Consider the following 18,175-nt stretch of genomic DNA (forward strand, 5'->3'; position numbering starts at 1 on the left):
ATCCCGTTCTACATTACCTGTTACATACTTTAATATAATAATTCATTCTCTGTACTCTACCCAAATCCAGTTCGTTGTATGTGGTCAAACTAATAAACTACAGTTGTTTATGTACAGTGCTATGTATGTACAACTGTACACTGGGTTCCATGCTCACAAACTGGAGAAATGTTTGTGTACAGAGAAGAGGGTTCGGGGGGCGGGAAAGACTTGCAACCCTGGAGGAGTGAAAAAAAAAAGATGGAGGTGGTGGAGGGGACAGTTGGGAGGATCCAGGATGGACAAGTAGGGGTGTGCACCCCGTTCAGCCTCCTCCGCTGCAAAGTTCGGTGACACGTTTACTTAACCTATGCCACTTGTCGGTGAGTGTACCCTTAATTTACTTCGCACCCTTTGATGTCACCGCTTCACCTGGCTGCTGGCACGAGTGGCCGGGACCGGCTGTCGCCTCTGCCGCTTGTTCGTAATTCAGGACTCGAGGGCAAAGAACAAAGACACAGAAACCACTTCGGTTTCCTTTTTTGTCGCTGAGGCAAAGGGACAGGTTTATCAAGCAGCTTCTACTCACAGGCAGGTAAACTAAGCACGGGCAGGGGGTGGGGAGAGACCTGTTGCAGCTGTCCTTGGAGAAGGAGGGTGTAGAAGTGGCTGCAAGGTTTCCTCCTGTTGCTCATGGTGGTTGCACCTGTTACATGCAGGCTACTCCACATGACAGTGATTGTCATAGTTTAGTATGAAGCTTGCTTTCTAGTGATTAAACATATTGTAAGTTCGCGATTCCCATTTTCTCTGATCACATTTTTGTCACCTGTTCCAGAACGAATTTGATTCACTATGATCAAACTGACTTTGTCATCTCATCTCCCTCCTCTGATCGAGAACCCGCTTAAAGAGACACAACACAGTAAATCCGACAGTGATAGTGTTAAGTGTAAAAGCTATGATTAGATAATGACAAACGAATCTCATCTGACCCCCCTGGCATTCAGAAACACATTTAATTAAAGTTGTTTATGCAACAGTTAGACGCTCCTTGAACAAAAACACTCCACTAAAATAAAGCCCTTGCTATCTATCAACGTCGCTACTGTGTAAAAGACTTGTTAATCGTCTTGTCCTGACGACAGTTATGAAGGAAAAGAATTAAAAAACCAGCACGTGTCGTTGTCAGAGAAAGACACTAAGCCACAGATTGTCGGAGAAAGGTAAACTTTTGGACCATCGTGTATTTCTTTATCAAGGTTGTTGTTGGAGCGTTGGTGGTGGGAGTGGTAGTGGAGGCGGTGATATGTTTGTGGCATTATTGCTTTATTTCTTTTGTTCATCAGTGTTTCATTCATCGTCATACACACAGAAAGTAGATTTGTTGAGCTTATCTGTTACACCTGAGAACAGGTAAATCAGAAGTCGCAGGTTGTTACTCTCACTGCTATCACCTGGAGTATTTTACATCTCTCTCACACACACACCTTCTAAGATTCCTGTTTATTTTGTTACCACCTGGGCTCACGTAAGCACACATTTCACAGATATGACGTGTCAGTATTTTTTTGTCGCTTACCACACTCGTGCGTCTGAATACATCAACAGCGCTCGAGCATTTCCTGTTCTGTGGTCTTTTTTTTTTTAAGAGACAAGAGCAATTAAACACTCAGTAGCCTGCCCCCTTGAGTTATCTGCGCTTTGGTCTTTATTCCAGACCAGAAAAACCCTTTTTAGATCATCACCCATCATCATGCGGTTTTATCTTCTGCCCTCATCAGAGGTTTTATTTTCTTCACCTCGTTGCATCCCGTTGCACCTGATAGCAGCAGGATGTTTTGATCTCCACAATAAATTGCAGCCAAAGTGCAACCTGTTTGACTCACAACCTCGGCAGCTTGTGTTTCTAATCAGCTGCGTCCAGCGTCAGTTGTCATGCGCAAATACGGCCATTTATTTCCGGTGTGACCGGTAGGCGGCCATGTTGTCACCGCCGGAAAGTCAATGTACTTCTGGTAAATTAGATTAGGAGCAAGTTCTGCTGGTGGACCTCTTGTTCTCGAGGGGCGGCGTTTGGTCAAAGCGATTCAAATGAAATATTATTTGTTTGCAGATTTCAGAAGCTGGGTTACCTTTAAAAAATCCACATTCCCTCAATGTGTTACACAAGAGATATAAAATTTAAAATCATTTTTAATTTTTTAGTGCCACAGAACATTAATTACTATGTTCAATCTTTAGGTCGTACATGTAAAACTGTAGGTAAAGTACAACTCATAAAAAGGAGGATCTTCCTGCTTCATTCATTATGAATACGACCGTTATTTTGCCCTCGCCTGTGTTCTCCAGAATGTCGGTGGCTCACACTTTCTGTCTCTCACTGTGTGTTCACGGGTCGTGTTCCGCATTCAGCGGTTGGGCAGGAAAACTTCAAATCAGTTTTCCAAACACAAAGTCGCTTAGTTTAATTTAGAGCAGAGGGCACACGTTTGCTCTCAGAGCAGTTCAAATCTTTTTGTGGGGTCTGGGCCGACAAACCACCGAGAGTTTTGTACTGTCACGCAGCGTTCACAAAGATTGTGCCCAAAATAATCACTTTACTTTCAAGTTTTGTTTGTGAGAAAAGAAAAAAGGAAAGAAGAAAATGTAAGAGGCAAACCTTCTGTAGGAGAACATTCCTCCAGTTTGCTTTTCTCACAGGATGTAAAACAAGAAAAACAAAAACTAATAAAAAAAGCCATGACAACGAATAAAAAGCAGAAGAAAAATGTGTGATGACGACCACGATGATGACAAAGATTGGAGGAGATAAGGGTAAAGGTGGAGGAGAAGGGAAGCATTATCCTTGTTATGCTGTTAAGTTCATCTAGGAGGACCCCATTAAAAAAAAAATCTTAAATGTTTGATGGAATAGATTACTCAGATAAGATTTTCTGGGTTTCTGAAAGTTTATTTCAGCGAGACAAGCATTTTAAGCATCAAATATTTTGTTTATTTATTTTTAGAGTAGCCAATAAAATTCATGTAAGTGTCTACGGTTTTACATGTAAAAACTGATTATCTAGTTTTATCAATACAATGTGTGAATTTTTATCCGATTGCATTCAGAATAATATTCATGTACAAATTGTATACAAATGGTGTTAGATCACGTGATATTTGTTCATCCTGGACTTTGACAACTTCTCTAAGACGCGAGTGTGTGTGCGCTCCTACATAGACTATTTTTTAGTTGTCTTAGTCGTGTCGTCACACATACGATTGTTTCGTACTCCTCGACTTGTCCCGACACTCTTCATCGTGAAGAGGTAAAGAGTCCTACCCTACCCTCCCCCCAAAAGAACAAGGATACCACGCAGACGTGTTGTATGTATTTATGCACGCGCATCCCTGCGCGAGTTCTGTGCTGACGTGTAAAGCGTGCATGGTCATGATATACACATACGCACTTTGATAGATAAATGTATATATATACAGGTAGAGAGGCAGACAAAGTAATAAATAGCAAAGATAGAGTGGTGGACTGGATGTATCGGCGTCAACACAGGTTTTATCGCTGATGTTTTATTCTTTCTCTTGCTCTTCCCCGGGACAATCTTGTGTCTCTATCAACAGTGGCGGTATTTTCCGCTGTTAGATCCTCCGACAAAGCAATGCTAGCAAAACTTTCTTATCTAGTGAACAGGTCCGGCATATCCATGCCTCGTGCACTGCGTAAGCTGCACTATATTTTCACCTTACGTCCTATCAAAGTTCAGTCCTTTCTCTCTACGCCCCTCTCCAACCCTCCTCAGAACTCCCTCACGTGACAATACTTCGGTGACGTCATCTGCAATCTGAGTTGTATTCATCTCACCTCTCTCTAAGCTTTGGAACTGTGTGTCACGATTTCCTAGATCCAAGATACTAGCAATTCGACTTGACATTCGAAACATTTTATTTATTGGGTATACGCCCTGTGGACATTTGTAGCCATAACATCTGTAATAACAATCGCACAATGAACTATAAACGAAAGGTCACTCGAGACCAAAACCTTGGCGGACTCTTTGTACCACCCGAGTGCCGTGCTCAGTTTCTGGCATGATTGTTATTTAACTATTATTTTCCAACCCAAAATTTTGAGTAAAAGCGATTCAGAGCCTCGGCAACTGTCATTTAAGCCCGACTTAACATTTTTTCGACTATTTTCCTTCAAGGAAGTAAGCCTTATGTTAACAGCTCTTTCCTTACGGGTATTACGTGTGGTAGTGAGGATTTCGGATGCAAATGTGAACAACTGGGGGATTTCCCTTTGACTTGGACAGAAGAAGCGAGTAAAAAAATAAATATAAATTAACTATTCAAAAGGAAGCGTGACTTAAAATGGCCGAGTGACGCACTTGCGAGTGTGTGTATGAGGACGAAGTCATCAGACCTGAGTAATGTTTGTCCAGTTTTGTGTCTACATTTTCAAAGCTGAGTCCAGAAATAAGTACAGCTTTCTGGGTGTTTGAACAAGGTTTAAGGGACGACACGGCTCCATTTTGTGGTGCACCGCCTGGTGTTTGTGGTGTCCTGGCTGGTGTGTGTGCATGCACTGTGCGCACTTACGGCCGTTGCATAATCCAGTGAGTGTCGTTTATATAAACCCAGAAACAGGCTGTTAGCTTCCAAATAAGGCCTTTCTCATCCACCCGTTCACAGTCAATATTAAAAACAAAGTAATCAAATAAATAAACAAAAGAGAAGATGAGGGGATCCCAAAAATTTATGAGTGTGAAATAAGTATGAAAGGCGGATCTGTCTCTCTTTTCGACCATTTGTCCATTTTCCGACCTTAATTCGGATCTGGCTACAGATACTGAGTCGACTTCTTGCAGGTTAATTGACTGTATGCTCATCCGCTGTAAGTTTATGACGATGTACATACAGAAAATATATATTTTTCCTGGTGGTGCGTAGACTCATTGACACAGTGGACATTTTATGGAGTGTCTTTGTCGTCTGCACTGTCTGACCGTTTTTTCTTTTTTCTTTTATTCACTCCCAGAGAGATCACGCATGAGCGCCAACCTGCGCTGATCTTCACACCACGAGAACAGGAAGACATTCATGGCGGTAAGTAAGACAGGTGTGAGGTGTCCCAGAAGAGAGGATTCTTATCGCCCACATCCTCACACCAAGAAACGGAAGAGGAAAGAGCGTGCACACACATACACGCACGTGCGCGCGTGTGTGCAAACGCCGAGGACTGCTGCCAAAGACCACCGGAGAGGCACCTGACGCTCCTAGACACGGTCTGTTGCGCTTGATATGGTGCGTGACCCAGACCGTCGGTGGTCCCGCGTTTGATGGCGAGAAGCAGAGAGTGAAGAAGAGTAAAAGACTGAGATGTCTGGTTTTTTTTTTCTCTCTCTCTCTCTTTCTTTTCCTGTTGCTGCCTGCTTCTTTTTGTTTGTCGTCTGTCTTTCATTAAGGTAAATTTCTAATCGTGATGCTTTGATTGCATCCAAGATTGCTAAGGTTTTTTTCTTGGTCTGTAATGACAAAACTGCGCAAGTCTGAACTCTGTGACAGTTTGTGAAATCATCAGCAGGCCGGAAAGATTCACGTGAAAGCAGCCGCAGATTGAACAGACTCACATGATGCACGCTACAATAGCAGATACCAATTAGAGAGAAAATCTACTGGACAGACGAGTTAAACATACTTCCCCAGGTGCTGCAGGTGTCAAGTGGATGACACTCCGCTTCGAGTTGTGGGTTTGAGGGTCAACAAATGATGCGTTGCTCTAGGCAACGGAGCATTCTGACCTCCCAGAGAGTGCCCCTAAACAAACAGACCGGGGTAGCTGTGTTGACACTTTTCAGGCGAAGGTCACCGGGTGGACTCCGGCTTTGGAAGTGGTAGGGTAGGATGGCGGGATGGGAGAGGAAAGAAAGAAGGCTCTGCAGGGAAGAGAGTTCCCCACAGTCTGTACTGTGTCAGGTGTACTTCCACAGGCTGACAACATCTTTGTACAGAATATTCGTTGAACCCATTTTATACACCTGTTCACATTCGTTTCGATTACTTTGACTTTTCAAGCAGAGTGTCTACAGTCGTACCTTGGTATCCCGCTGTGACATATGGAAAATTATTACCGTACCCGTTTTACGAACAGACTCCAATTTTAACAAACAATGGCAGGGAATTCGAATTTAGACTATAAGAAACATTTTGTAATTTTTCCCTTTTTTCTACCTTTATTTTAGAATACTTTGTTTGCAAAAGGCCACGACAAAAGCAGGCAGAGTGATGAAAGCTAACCTCAGCAAGAAAAAAAAAAAAAAAATCCGGGGAAACAGCAGCAACAAACTGCGTATGAAATGAATGCAGTTCATAAAATTTGGCCAGACTATCTACCTTTTTGTACATCACTGCTGCATATACATTGCACATCACTTATGTAGACATTTATACTCACAACATCTATCTCTATAAAACTTTTTATCCAGAGACTAGATCCGAACCAAGAAGCATTCGCTTCTGGATGCAAGTTATGTCGCCACCGGGGCCATCGCCTCCCCTACGCCTTCATGAAGGTGAGGGTCGATCGCTAAGATGAACTCTGGACATTGCTGGACTTACAGAGGTTACAGGTCGCCCGCCACGCTATGACAGCCAGTCACCATGAACCAGTCACCATATTCTGTCTGACCGCCCACCTCCCATCTTGACCCACTGACCCTCGGAGACTCGAAACCCGTTGGCCGGGGCAAGAACGATGGACAATAGCGATAACGGCGGGCCAAGTGAACGGCGACTACCAAAAGATGAAGGCTATTACATTACACTTCTGCCTCGGCGGGAACGGTTCATGTGCTTTCATTTGAGGCCCGTAGTCGTCCCTCTTTCTCTTCTTGCCTCACTGGTTCTGCTTTTGTCGGCAACAATCCTAGCCCCGTGTCTGGTCCGCTGGTTTGTTGCGTGTTCACTGGAGGAGACTGCCATTGACTGGAGGTGTCGTCCACCTCTCCCGGCAGACAGAACATCAAAAGGCGCGCGGTGTGACCTCGAAAGGAAGAATGGACCTAGTCGGAGTGATGGTTGGTTAGTGTGTAAGGCGTAGACAACAGAAAGCCAAGATCTGTTTCTGAGTTATCTACGGGCGATCGCCTTCCATCCTTTTGCGTTTGAAGAAGGCAAAATTGTTCGCAGCCAATTCGGTGATAAATTATGACAAGGCTTTTCGATGACATGGAGAGGGACGTAGAAGGAAGAGGTCAGTGTCAAAGATGCTGAAGGTGTTCAAATGACCAACTTTCGATTGAACACAGGAGACGATAGGTCCAGTGAGGTTAACCAAAAAAGTTCATGAAAATTTCTAGTCTGCTAAGATTTCTTTCAATGATAGCATGACTTATCGAAAGTCCTCTATGTCTTCAATTACACGACTTCCTAAGTTTGTAAGTGTGTAGATTAGTAGTCAAGTATAGAAAGCAAACCCGTCTGCAGCATCACAATAAATGCGGTACGTAGACAAATGGCGTCGTCATTCTCACAACCAAACTGCTGTCCAAGGGAAACAATTGGAAAAATTCAAAATGGTGGAGCTTAAGCAAATTGCCTCCCTTCTATCCACCGACCACCTCGCGCAATTCTTGCTTATACGTTCTATGATGATTTTTATATATGATTCCCACTATAATTTATCTTGTACATATGTATTCATATGCACATACCAGTCGGCTACTCTTGTCAGTAATCTAAAGACATCATATAGTCTTAAAATCCACTAAAAACAAGACATCTGAAGCAACACAAAAAGCTCCATTTAATTTTGGATTTTTTCCATACAACATTTAACTTGATCAACATATCCAACAGCAGTACTTTTGTGAGAAAGATAGCTCTTTAAAACAGCATAATGTTTTTAACCCTGTCAAAATTTTTTCTCACCCACTGGTCTAACTTATGAAGACAATGATATGGACTTTTAAAATCTGTTTAACAGCACTTGAAACATTTTTTAAACTGTAACACAATAAAAGATCATATACCCAGGCACAAAGTCCAGATTATCCTTGCATTAATCTGGAATAAAACCCAGTTCATGCTATTTTTAATAGGCAGTAGTACTAAAACTAGTATTGGAACCTTGTGATTGTTGATTTACAAGAGAGGAATTGCAGTTATTTTTAGAGGCTAAGCTTGTGCAATGTTCTTGGAAGACTGAAAACAATAATTTCTGCAATCATCAAGTACTATTCCTGAATTACTAGTCTTAACTCTCTGGTAACCATCATGTAACAACTCCATCTTACACTGTTTATATACCTACAAGCCTTTGTCCATTGCTTTATGTTCCACTCTTGTAGCTTGTCTTTATGTTGTTCAGTGTGCCTATACACACCTCACTGTCCACTGTTATCTTTCATTTATCCTTATTTGTCTGCGCAGAGAGTGCAATCTTCTTGGTTGTGATGTCGCATGTTATGTTTACATTATTTTTATCAAAACCATCCAGTGAAGCATTATTGGTCATGCACCCTGCAAGTACTCTTCAGCCTGTTAATTTTCTTCTATGCAAGATGAAGTGACAAATGAGGCAACAGTAAAACAGAAAAATGTGGGTTAGCAGGAGGCAGGGCAACCATGACAGTGCTGTTGTTTCAGTTGTAATGATATGCTTAAAGTGGTGAATACTAGCAATTTTTACAAATTTTAGCACATCTCTTAACAAACATAACCTAGAAAATTCAGTTTTTTGAACACCTTTGCAAAAACTGTTACCAACGTAATTTCTCCTTGGTTTAAAAAAAGATTCATCTCCAGTTTGGATTTCCACATGTTAGCTTAAGAGAGGTACAAAGTAAAGCGCATTGCAAGTGGTGGTGGTCAGGGACAAAGCAACAATAAATAATAATAATAAAAAAAAATACAGGGGAAATAATCAAACTAATGACTCAACTACCTTATTATTGTTTGGTAATCTCTTAGCTAATCTCAACCCTACATAACACAAAAATGTTCACACATATATATAGGAAGAAAACCCATAAAAAATAAAAATGCTGTAGACTGCCAGAATTATTTATAAGTAAATTGTGAAAATGGAACAGAAAATCTTTTGTTACTTATATATTTGCATGTGAACGGATTAAAAAACAAATTTTAATGCATTATGTCTCTTAAAAAGTGAACACATTTACAAGCTCCAAATTTCATCTGTACTTTGGAATGTCATAGAAATACCCAAACAAGTCAATTAATCTTGGTAAATAAAATGTTTTATAAAGCTCAAATAATTGGAAGAAATTCCAACAGGCAGAGTGAAAGGCACTCCACAGCATATCATTTGTGATGTTGTGCACGTACATACAAGTATACCAGAGCACAGCCAAGGCAGGCAGACAAGAAATAAGAGTTTATAGGATTTTGCCTTCCATGTTTGATACCCTATGTGATATTTCAAGCAATACTGAATCAAGAGCCACGAATCAAAAACTTCACCAATTAAAAAAAAAAAAACCCTAAATGCATGGATATCCACCAACTAACACACAATCGTAGAAGATCAAAACAGTTAGGAAGGACTGGTCATAGGCATGCCTATTCATGATGGCTGACAAGACTTGTGGTCCAAGGGCTGATCAGATGTTTCAAAAATACAAGTTTCCCTTCTGTTCAAGTGACCGGATTCTGGCAAAATATCTTTGTTAACCAAAAATTGTGACTAAATTAGCTGATTTGAGTAAAAGCTTTTTGTTTATTTGAAATGAATTCAGAAAGCACAACAGCTAGAATCCAATGTCTTCTTTGCTCAGTGTATATTTTTCCTTGGTATCGATTTCATAAGATTGCCTTAACTGTACTGGGCAGGGGAATGGGGATTTGCTGTTTAATGCCAAGCCGGCAACTAAGGCTATATCATGGCAAAGCAGCCAGCCCATGATGAGATCTGAACCCAGGGCAGCCAACAACATGCAACAAGATTGCCACCCGGCAACCTCTGTTTCAAAAAAAGACCAAACAAGCAAAAAAAAAAAAAAAAAAAAACCTCAGCAAGAGAGATATAAACTCACCAGAGTAGAGCAGATGCATTTCCCATTCTAGGATAGTACAAAACTAAATTAAAACCAGAAAAAAAAAAAGCCAAACATTAAGTGCAATGCAAAACACTGTACTTTGTTTTGGTCTTTGTCTTATAATACCTGGCAATATTTTAAAACAGGAAAAGCAACTTCTAAAGACTTCCCTTCCCGAACCACTAAAGACTCCTGGCAAGTCCAATCTTCCATGCTGTAACAACTAGTTCACTTGTTTCAAACTTGCTCCAAGTTTTACAAATTCTAGAAGTTAAACAAATGAAATTTTTCTTGCATTGAATTGCATTGCATTCCAAAGAGTGAAATGTAGCCAGAGTAAGCCAGCACATCAAACACACATTACTAGGTGTTACATTTTTTGACAGTTTTAGTAAAGTTTGGACGCAAGCTTACACCCATATTGCTAAAAGAACCTTAAGCTTTTTTGCAAATTGCCGTATTACAGAGCATATCCTTGCTGTTTTAAATAATGCACACACAGACTTTGATCAAAGTAAAACTTTGGAATAAAGGATGTACTGAGCAGCACAAAAAGCACTGGCATTATCTGGACAGGAAAAAAAGTCTTTCGCACATGAAGAATATCATGTATCTTAAACACATGACGCTCAGTTTGTAAACTGTTTGTGATGGAAAAAAAAAAAAAAAAAAGAACAGTTCGGTGAAACACAGACAAGCTCTCAACAACAGCAGTGCAGAGACTGCACTGTCACAAACTCAAGTGCATTATCACAACCCTTGGTCATGGGTCTCATGACATGGCACATTAGCTCTTGTAAGACTGCAGCAGGCTGAATAGCATTAAGGACTAGATTTACACAAGCTTTGTGATGGGCACAGAGTAGCTGTTTGCAAAATGAATCCTGGGTGGTCAAGGTTTGAAGCAAGTGGGTTCTTATTCATTCACTTTGGCCAAAACCATAAGAGTAAAGTTGATTTCATCAGGGTCCCTGGCCATGAACTCTCGTACAACCTTGACCGTGTCCTAACAAGAATGAAAACCAAAAAACTGTTGTAACAATAGTCTGATACATTCATAAAAATACATGTGCCCAACACTGGATACAGGCCAACAGCCACAAAATTAAAAAGATATTCTTCTCAGTCTATCAATAAATCATTATTATACTGAAATATTTTATAAATATTTAAATTTCAAAATGTTATCATGATGCTGGTTTTTCTTTGAGTTATTATTTCAAGACACATGACAATTTCAAGGAAGGTTTAAGCAGGATGCAGTGGTTGAGGATAGATCTTACATAGTCAAAAGGTCAGAATTTAGTTTTAAAAAGAGTATTTAAATGGTCTCTTCCATTTAATCATTGATTTCTGAAACCTAGTGAATGTGAAACAGTGTGGTGTATTCATATTTTCCCCCCGATTTGCTGGACAGTAAACACAACACAGATGAGAATGCCGCTGAAATACAAAGTCTATTTTCATGTGGTTTAATAATCCACAAATGCCCAAGCTTTCCAAATACAGTATAGACACTAAGCAAGTTATTACCTGAAGCAAAGTGTCGGAGCTGGTCTTGCCATGGTTGACTGGAGCTTCTTTACGTCCATCTGCATTAAATAAACACAAGGTAATTGAGGATTTTAGGGTAAAAAAAACAAACAAACAAACAAAAAAAACTTCAGTACTCTTCAGTTCAAATCTGACACAAATTTCCTCTCTTACTCCCTAACCCTAACATTTCAAGCTAATATTTTCTATTTGACAGTTGCCAAAAATAGTCTGTAGCACAGCATGTAATAGCTGCTAATCTGACAAATTTCAACTTCCCAAAAAGATTACACTATGTAAATGCTACTTCAAATTTTATGTTTCTAAAAAAAAAAAAATTATTTCTTAATATTTGTTTATAGCATGGAAGGAATTTCTCTGAATTTCATGATCTGTAAGCTTTCCCACCACCCACCAAAATAGAAATAGAGCCCACAGATTTCAGATCAGTTAATTTAACCTCTTTTAACCAAATATGTTGGCTCTGAGGCACAAAGAACACAAGGATGACAAGTGAATAAATAACAAATGACCAACTTTATCCATCCCAAAGGCCAATTATAATAATGAAAAACATTAGGACTGAGTGTAACTGGTATACTTGAAAAGGCACAGGCTATAAGTGTGACTTACCCATCTCATAAAGATTTCCATCCACATTGACAAAGGTCACAAAGTGAGGATTTACACTCACATCGCGTGAAGGTGCCTGCAGATATAAAACCAGTAAATAAGCATTATAAGCTTAAAAATCATAATAATATACAGTAATGTATTCATTTTAATATCTGCAAAGAAGTTATTACAATGCACTTGCAAAACACATTCAGTTAGACATTAATGAAGCAGTGCATTGCTCTAAATCAGGGGTGGGCAATTAATTTTCCCAAGGGGCCGCATGAGAAATTGGGATGGTTTTAGAGGGCCGGACTAATATAGTTAACTCAGTTTTACCCAATACTGTATATATAGCATATATACTGGTGGGCGGCGCGGTCAGAGCAGGATTCTGCTCTAAATGTATGCAAAATTAGAAAAACAAGAAAAATTCTTGTAGACAATGTTTAAAGCAAAATAAACTTTTAGCAATAGATGACTTAATAATAGGAATCTAAATATGAGCTTAACTCCTCACCTCAGTATCTCCTTCTTGGGCACTTTCTTCATGAGCTGATCCCATCTCCTGTCAGACATATATATGCACACAAACACGTGCACACAAATATTTAGCATTCACCATACCAGAAACTAAAAAAATCCACAAGTAATACCAACTATCCAACTGAATCAAAAAATTAGTACCTCCCTAAGAAAATGTCAACCCCCAAAGTACACACATATTGCTCTTCAATTCTTCCAGTACTGAGAAACAATAATAAAACTTAACATCTTTTTTAGCCTTCTAACATAAAGATATTTTCATGCTATTTGCAACTAAAAATAGGGGGGAGAGAAAAAAATAGTTATAAGTATGATTCTTAGAAGATGATGATCAGTGTTTATGGTTTTAAGTTATTATTTGGATGAGAACAGTGCTATTTATTATTTGGATGATGATTTCATGTTGACATGATTCACATGTTGAGAAAAGGTGGGGAAGGGATGTGTGTATTTTGTACAAGCTTTATATCTTTTATATTTAAAGCTAAAGATAACATCTGCCCAAAACATCAGTATAACTTCAATTCAATCTCCTTTGACAAAAGTGAGCAAAAAATTATTAAGAACAGTAATATTTTATTTTAAAAATCTGCAACTTATGCAAGTAGCCTAACCTACAAGAATCTGAATTCCTGTAAAGCAAAACAATCAGTGCTAAAATTTTTATGTAAAGATATTAATATTGTGGAAACAACATTTGACATCAACATTCTTGTAGGTAAATGAGTTTCTAGGCTCATGGGGAAAAAAAGCCTTGATATAAAGAATCATCTTTAACTGTGTGATACCATAGTAAACAATTATTCAAATGGATTTCTCTCTTTTCAATGTTCAAGAAAAGTCCCTGCACCTGGTCGTTTTCCAGAAATTTGGCTCTCTCTTCTGGAGTAGCGTTCTTTGTTTCGTTGAGGAACTTGCGGAAATGTTTTGTTTCTGCAAAGGAACTACAGATAAAGTGATCTAAGTTTCTAAGACATTATTTTAATATTCTTAGCATTTTCAGCCTCAGACAGCAGTTGTGAACTAAAAATATTTCTCTATAAATATGTAAGCCCCATATAACCATTTCAACTGTTAAATAATTTGTATTTATTCAACACTTCGTTTGTTCACTTTACTTGCAGGAGAATTTAAGAGAGTTGGGAGACCTGCAGGAGTGAATTAGTGCAGTGGGTATTCAAGATTCGTCTTTTCTTACAAAACACAGATCAACAGCATTTTAAAGTGTTAATGTAACATGAAGCTGAAACAAATGGACATAATTTATTAACTGGCTGTATTTCTACCAATGTTACAAGAAAGCAACATAAAGCTAAAATAATTTTTAAAATGTTTGCAGAATTGGAAGAGGTAATTGCAATAATTATCACATTCTGGAAAATAAAATATGCACTACACCTTACCACAACAAAAAAAAATAAAAAAAAAAAAAATGAAGAGCAAAAAATTAGAACATACTAAAAATGAATATTTTTTCTTAGAGCAAAAAACAAATTCAACAGCTTACCATAAGCTATTTCTACTTTGCTAATGAATGCTAGCAGGAGAAATCTCACCATCAAAAGTAATCTTGTCCTCATTATTGGCAAGGGCATGCACCAATGCCACAGTCCCACAAGCATTGCCAATAGTCTGCTTTAAATAGTAAGCACTTGATGGATAGGAACTGTCAACTGTTCCGATTTCTTTGGTCTTTGCCTAAAAAAAAAAAAAAAAAAATTTTTATTTTCGAAGGACTAATGTATTAATATAGGCACTAAGAATGCTACTTAAAGCAGAAAAATCAGACCATTCAACCCACCATCAACTTATAAAATTAACTGACTGAAACTAACTACGTCAATTATCCTCCATCCATTTTCCCTTGTGAATAAAAAAGCTATATAATTAGTACATTTTCAGTCAGTGGGTACAGCAACATGACCGCAGCCTGTGGTCCTGGCACCATCATCAGCATTTCATCATCCAATCCATAGACATCCACAAACTGCCAATCGTTGCTTACTCCAAGATTCTGGATATACTGTTTATAAAAAGAAAAGCCAATATACAATCTATATGAAAATATCTGTTTTCCTTAAATGTGAATTGTAACTTACATTTATTATTCTTATTACCCAAAGAAATTCTGAGTTTCTTCCCAATGTGACGAAAGAGAATCTTCACCAAAAAAAATGAGATACACATTACAGTTCATGGTATCAATTTTCTTTCCAGATCAATGATATTAACCCTTTGAGCACAATGGGCCACAATTCTGGCTTCACTGGCAAAGCCCAATGAGCCATGAACATGTCTCTGCTTATAAGACCCAAGAATAGTAAACCGTAAATGTTCTTGGATTATTGCTGTCACCAGATTGAAAGTAAGCAATTTTCATTACTTTTATTGCAAACTTCAAGTTTTCTCATTTCCAAAAATTTGTTTTGTTTTGGTCTAATGTCTTGGTCTGAGAGCAGCAATAATAGAGGCAAACATCACCCACTGACATCTTCACAGTCTTAAGTTATGTGCCATTGTTTTACTGTATAATTATACTTTCATGCTGTGCTGAGGGTTAAGCACCTGTTATTAATATTGGAATGGCTTTTTTTAAAACTGCTAATTCAGCTTGCTGATATATGACTTAAAGCTCTGGAATAATAAAATTGAAAGCCAAATAAACTGTAGTTTTTTTTCTCTTTTATTAATAAAATCTTGCCAGAGATGTTTTCTTCATTACTATATCCTCATTTTAAGATTAGACTTTTTTTTTTTTACTTTCATATGCCTCTTGTCAAAGATAACATTAATTTCTACAGTAGATGAGACATTATTTGAAATGGTAGGTAAATGAAACCTTATTAGAAATGTCTGAATCATATTTACTGAAGGATGACTAATGAAAACAAAACCGATAAATTTAAAGCTAGTGATTATCATGCAAGGAATTGCGAATTTTGTGACGTGCTTTATTGGAACTAGACGCTGTCCAGGTTTCCTTTATAAATAATTTCCATTACAGCAAACGGATTCCACACAGCATCAAAGCGGCTACAAAATTTGAACAAATGTATAATGGTTGACAGGTGCGAATCTAACATAAAACATGTTTTTCTATTTCATACTGTTTATCGAAAACTGATTCCGATGTCCGGTAGGTCTATGCAAGAAAACGTTAATTTAACGCATTACTCGTTATTTTACGTTTGACAATGGAGTTTATAAGCTTAACCAAACCGAATGATTATCATATTTAAGATACTGCATTGCGCAGTACAACTGCAGACATCTCATTTTCATGAGAACGCGACGGGCTCAGGTCACAACACCCTGGAAGAAGCAGACGACAATCGAACCAGCTCAAACACCCACCTTGTTTAACACCTGAAACACAAATAAGACACAGAGTCAACATTAAATAATGCCCCGAAGAATTACTTTCGTTTTTGCGGAACGTATCCCATGCTTATATACACACCTTCACCTCAAAAAATGTGTATAAAAATACTTGCTTTTGGATTTGACTCAAGCGGGATCCAACGCTGTGACGCCATGATGCGATAGGTGAACCACGTGGTACTTCTTATGGCCTTAGGCGCAGTTAAGGCCGCGTCAGAGCGAGGCTGTGCCCTATGCCCTCATCACATAAATATTATATTCCACTTCAAAACAACAATTAAGTCTCTGAAACCTTTTCTCACATGTCATAGTATGTGTGAAGGAATGTGTGCATGCATGAGTCCTTGTATCTGCAGGAGCAAGAATATGCGCACTAAGTAAAGTATAGTGTTATTAATTAGTATTTTCGTTTAATTAATGTTTTCTATTAGAATTTTTTATTAGAATTCTTTTCGTGTATTTTTACACATCTGTACTTCTCTATCGTTGTGCAATTTCTCATACTGGAACAAACTCCCACGAAGCACCTCTCTTATGAAGAACAAGATGAAGATAATTATTAATTAAATTGTCACTCGATCAGTCCTTCATCGGTCAGATACCTTAAATTTTAATTGCTATTCCCAGGGAGTCGAACGCTTGTGTCAGGACAAATGAGTGAGGCTATGGTCTGTGGGATGGATGTAAGGGATGGTTACATTCAAGCTGTCATCAAGTCAAGAGACTTTATGCAGTCATTTCAGACTAAGCAAGATTTTTGTTTACCGCGTAACTAGAAATGAAAACCGATGCCTGTACTGTTTATATTGTTTGACAGTGTAAACATTATCAGAAACTGATCTTTTCTTGCAGTTTTTATTTGACAATATAGAACTTTTGACAAAAAAAATCCCCGAACATTCATTTAAAAAAAAAAAACCAACAACATGATTTTTGCATGTTCTGGGCAGAAAAAAAGAGGTGTTCTGCTCATTGCAGATTTCCTTGCTATACATATAGCGAAGACGGTCCTTCAGGAGGTAGATGAAGGGAGGTCGAGGTCGAGGTAAACAGAAAAAGAGCTGGACGGCAACCTTTTCAATGGTGCTGGTTGAAGGAATGGAGGCTTTATCTCAGTATGATGTAGACTAATGTCTTAAAAAAAAACCCCCCACAAAATATAATTAACAGACACATATTTTAGCCATTAAGCTGACATTATTTCAACTCAAACATACCAGTAAAACGGCCTGAAGCCTACGCATCTTTTATTATACGTAAAGATATTGCATTTACAGTAGCTGCAGTATTAAAGAGCAGGAGGACACATCCTTGTCAAGTTCTAAAATGACAGAGAATGAAGAAGAATTGTCTTCCCATTAGTCTGAAGATCAGGATACGCGTTTGAACTGATGCCGATTTTATTTATTTTATTTTATTTTTTTTGAAAAATAAGAGGAGAAAATGTCTTGTCAGAATTGTCAGAAATTACGGATCGAGGCTTGTAGAAGACTACATGTTTTGTGTGAAACTGCTATGCGATAAAGGTCAGTTTAGGGATGTTTAAATAATAAGATTGCAGAAATGTACTAATTAAAGCAGTTGTCCACAAAAAGTCTATTCAATTTAATAATTTAAAATTACTTTACGTAATTTTGTCGCACATAGCACGGACTTCCCTCAAATTATTTTTTTTTGTACATACAGCGAGCGCTTTATAGATTCTTAACGTAAATTATAAGCCATTTACAAAAAAAAAAATCTAATTTCTGTTGTGTTTTGGTTCAATGAACACCATGGAAACACTACACTGAGCCTATTAAAAATCCTTGAAATCTCTAGTTAATTTAATTTAGTCGTTGCTAATCCTTGAGGAGCGCAGGGCCATAATTAAAATTTTTTTCTCCATTTATATTTCCTCTCAATATTTTAAATACTGCTTTGCACTTTCCTTCATGATGATTAAAAATTTATCTAGGAAAATATTTCCCGAAAGAGAATAATCTTCCCACCCCAAATAAAAACTTCAAAATACCTCAGTACGTGTCTGATACACAAATGATTATTGTAAACATAATTATTTATTT

At 38.2% G+C, this 18,175-nt stretch overlaps 1 protein-coding gene across 1 annotated transcript; it reads right to left on the bottom strand.

Annotated features, from left to right (window-relative positions):
• Positions 1-9,996: 9,996 nt before the first annotated feature.
• LOC112560424 (ubiquitin carboxyl-terminal hydrolase-like) lies at positions 9,997-16,320 on the bottom strand. Its single transcript, XM_025232281.1, has 9 exons — positions 16,223-16,320; positions 16,083-16,094; positions 14,623-14,751; positions 14,285-14,426; positions 13,579-13,661; positions 12,703-12,750; positions 12,201-12,276; positions 11,568-11,626; positions 9,997-11,040 (listed from the first exon to the last, which is right to left on the bottom strand). Exons 1-9 carry the CDS (start codon positions 16,262-16,264, stop codon positions 10,951-10,953), a joined length of 681 nt encoding a protein of 226 aa, XP_025088066.1. The 5' UTR covers positions 16,265-16,320; the 3' UTR covers positions 9,997-10,950.
• Between the last annotated feature and the right edge of the window lie 1,855 nt (positions 16,321-18,175).

The sequence above is a fragment of the Pomacea canaliculata genome, linkage group LG3 (genome assembly GCF_003073045.1).
Source record: "Pomacea canaliculata isolate SZHN2017 linkage group LG3, ASM307304v1, whole genome shotgun sequence".
NCBI lineage: Eukaryota > Metazoa > Mollusca > Gastropoda > Architaenioglossa > Ampullariidae > Pomacea > Pomacea canaliculata.

Bases quoted from the DNA above. Each gene is read 5' to 3' on its own strand.
- LOC112560424 (XM_025232281.1), bottom strand. From the start codon at position 16,264: ATGGCGTCACAGCGTTGGATCCCGCTTGAGTCAAATCCAAAA. The intron at 14,427-14,622 runs GTACTAATTATA...TTTTTTTTTTAG, and splicing joins TGTACCCACTGACTGAAAAT to GCAAAGACCAAAGAAATCGG. The intron at 13,662-14,284 runs GTGAGATTTCTC...GTTCCTTTGCAG, and splicing joins GGACAAGATTACTTTTGATG to AAACAAAACATTTCCGCAAG.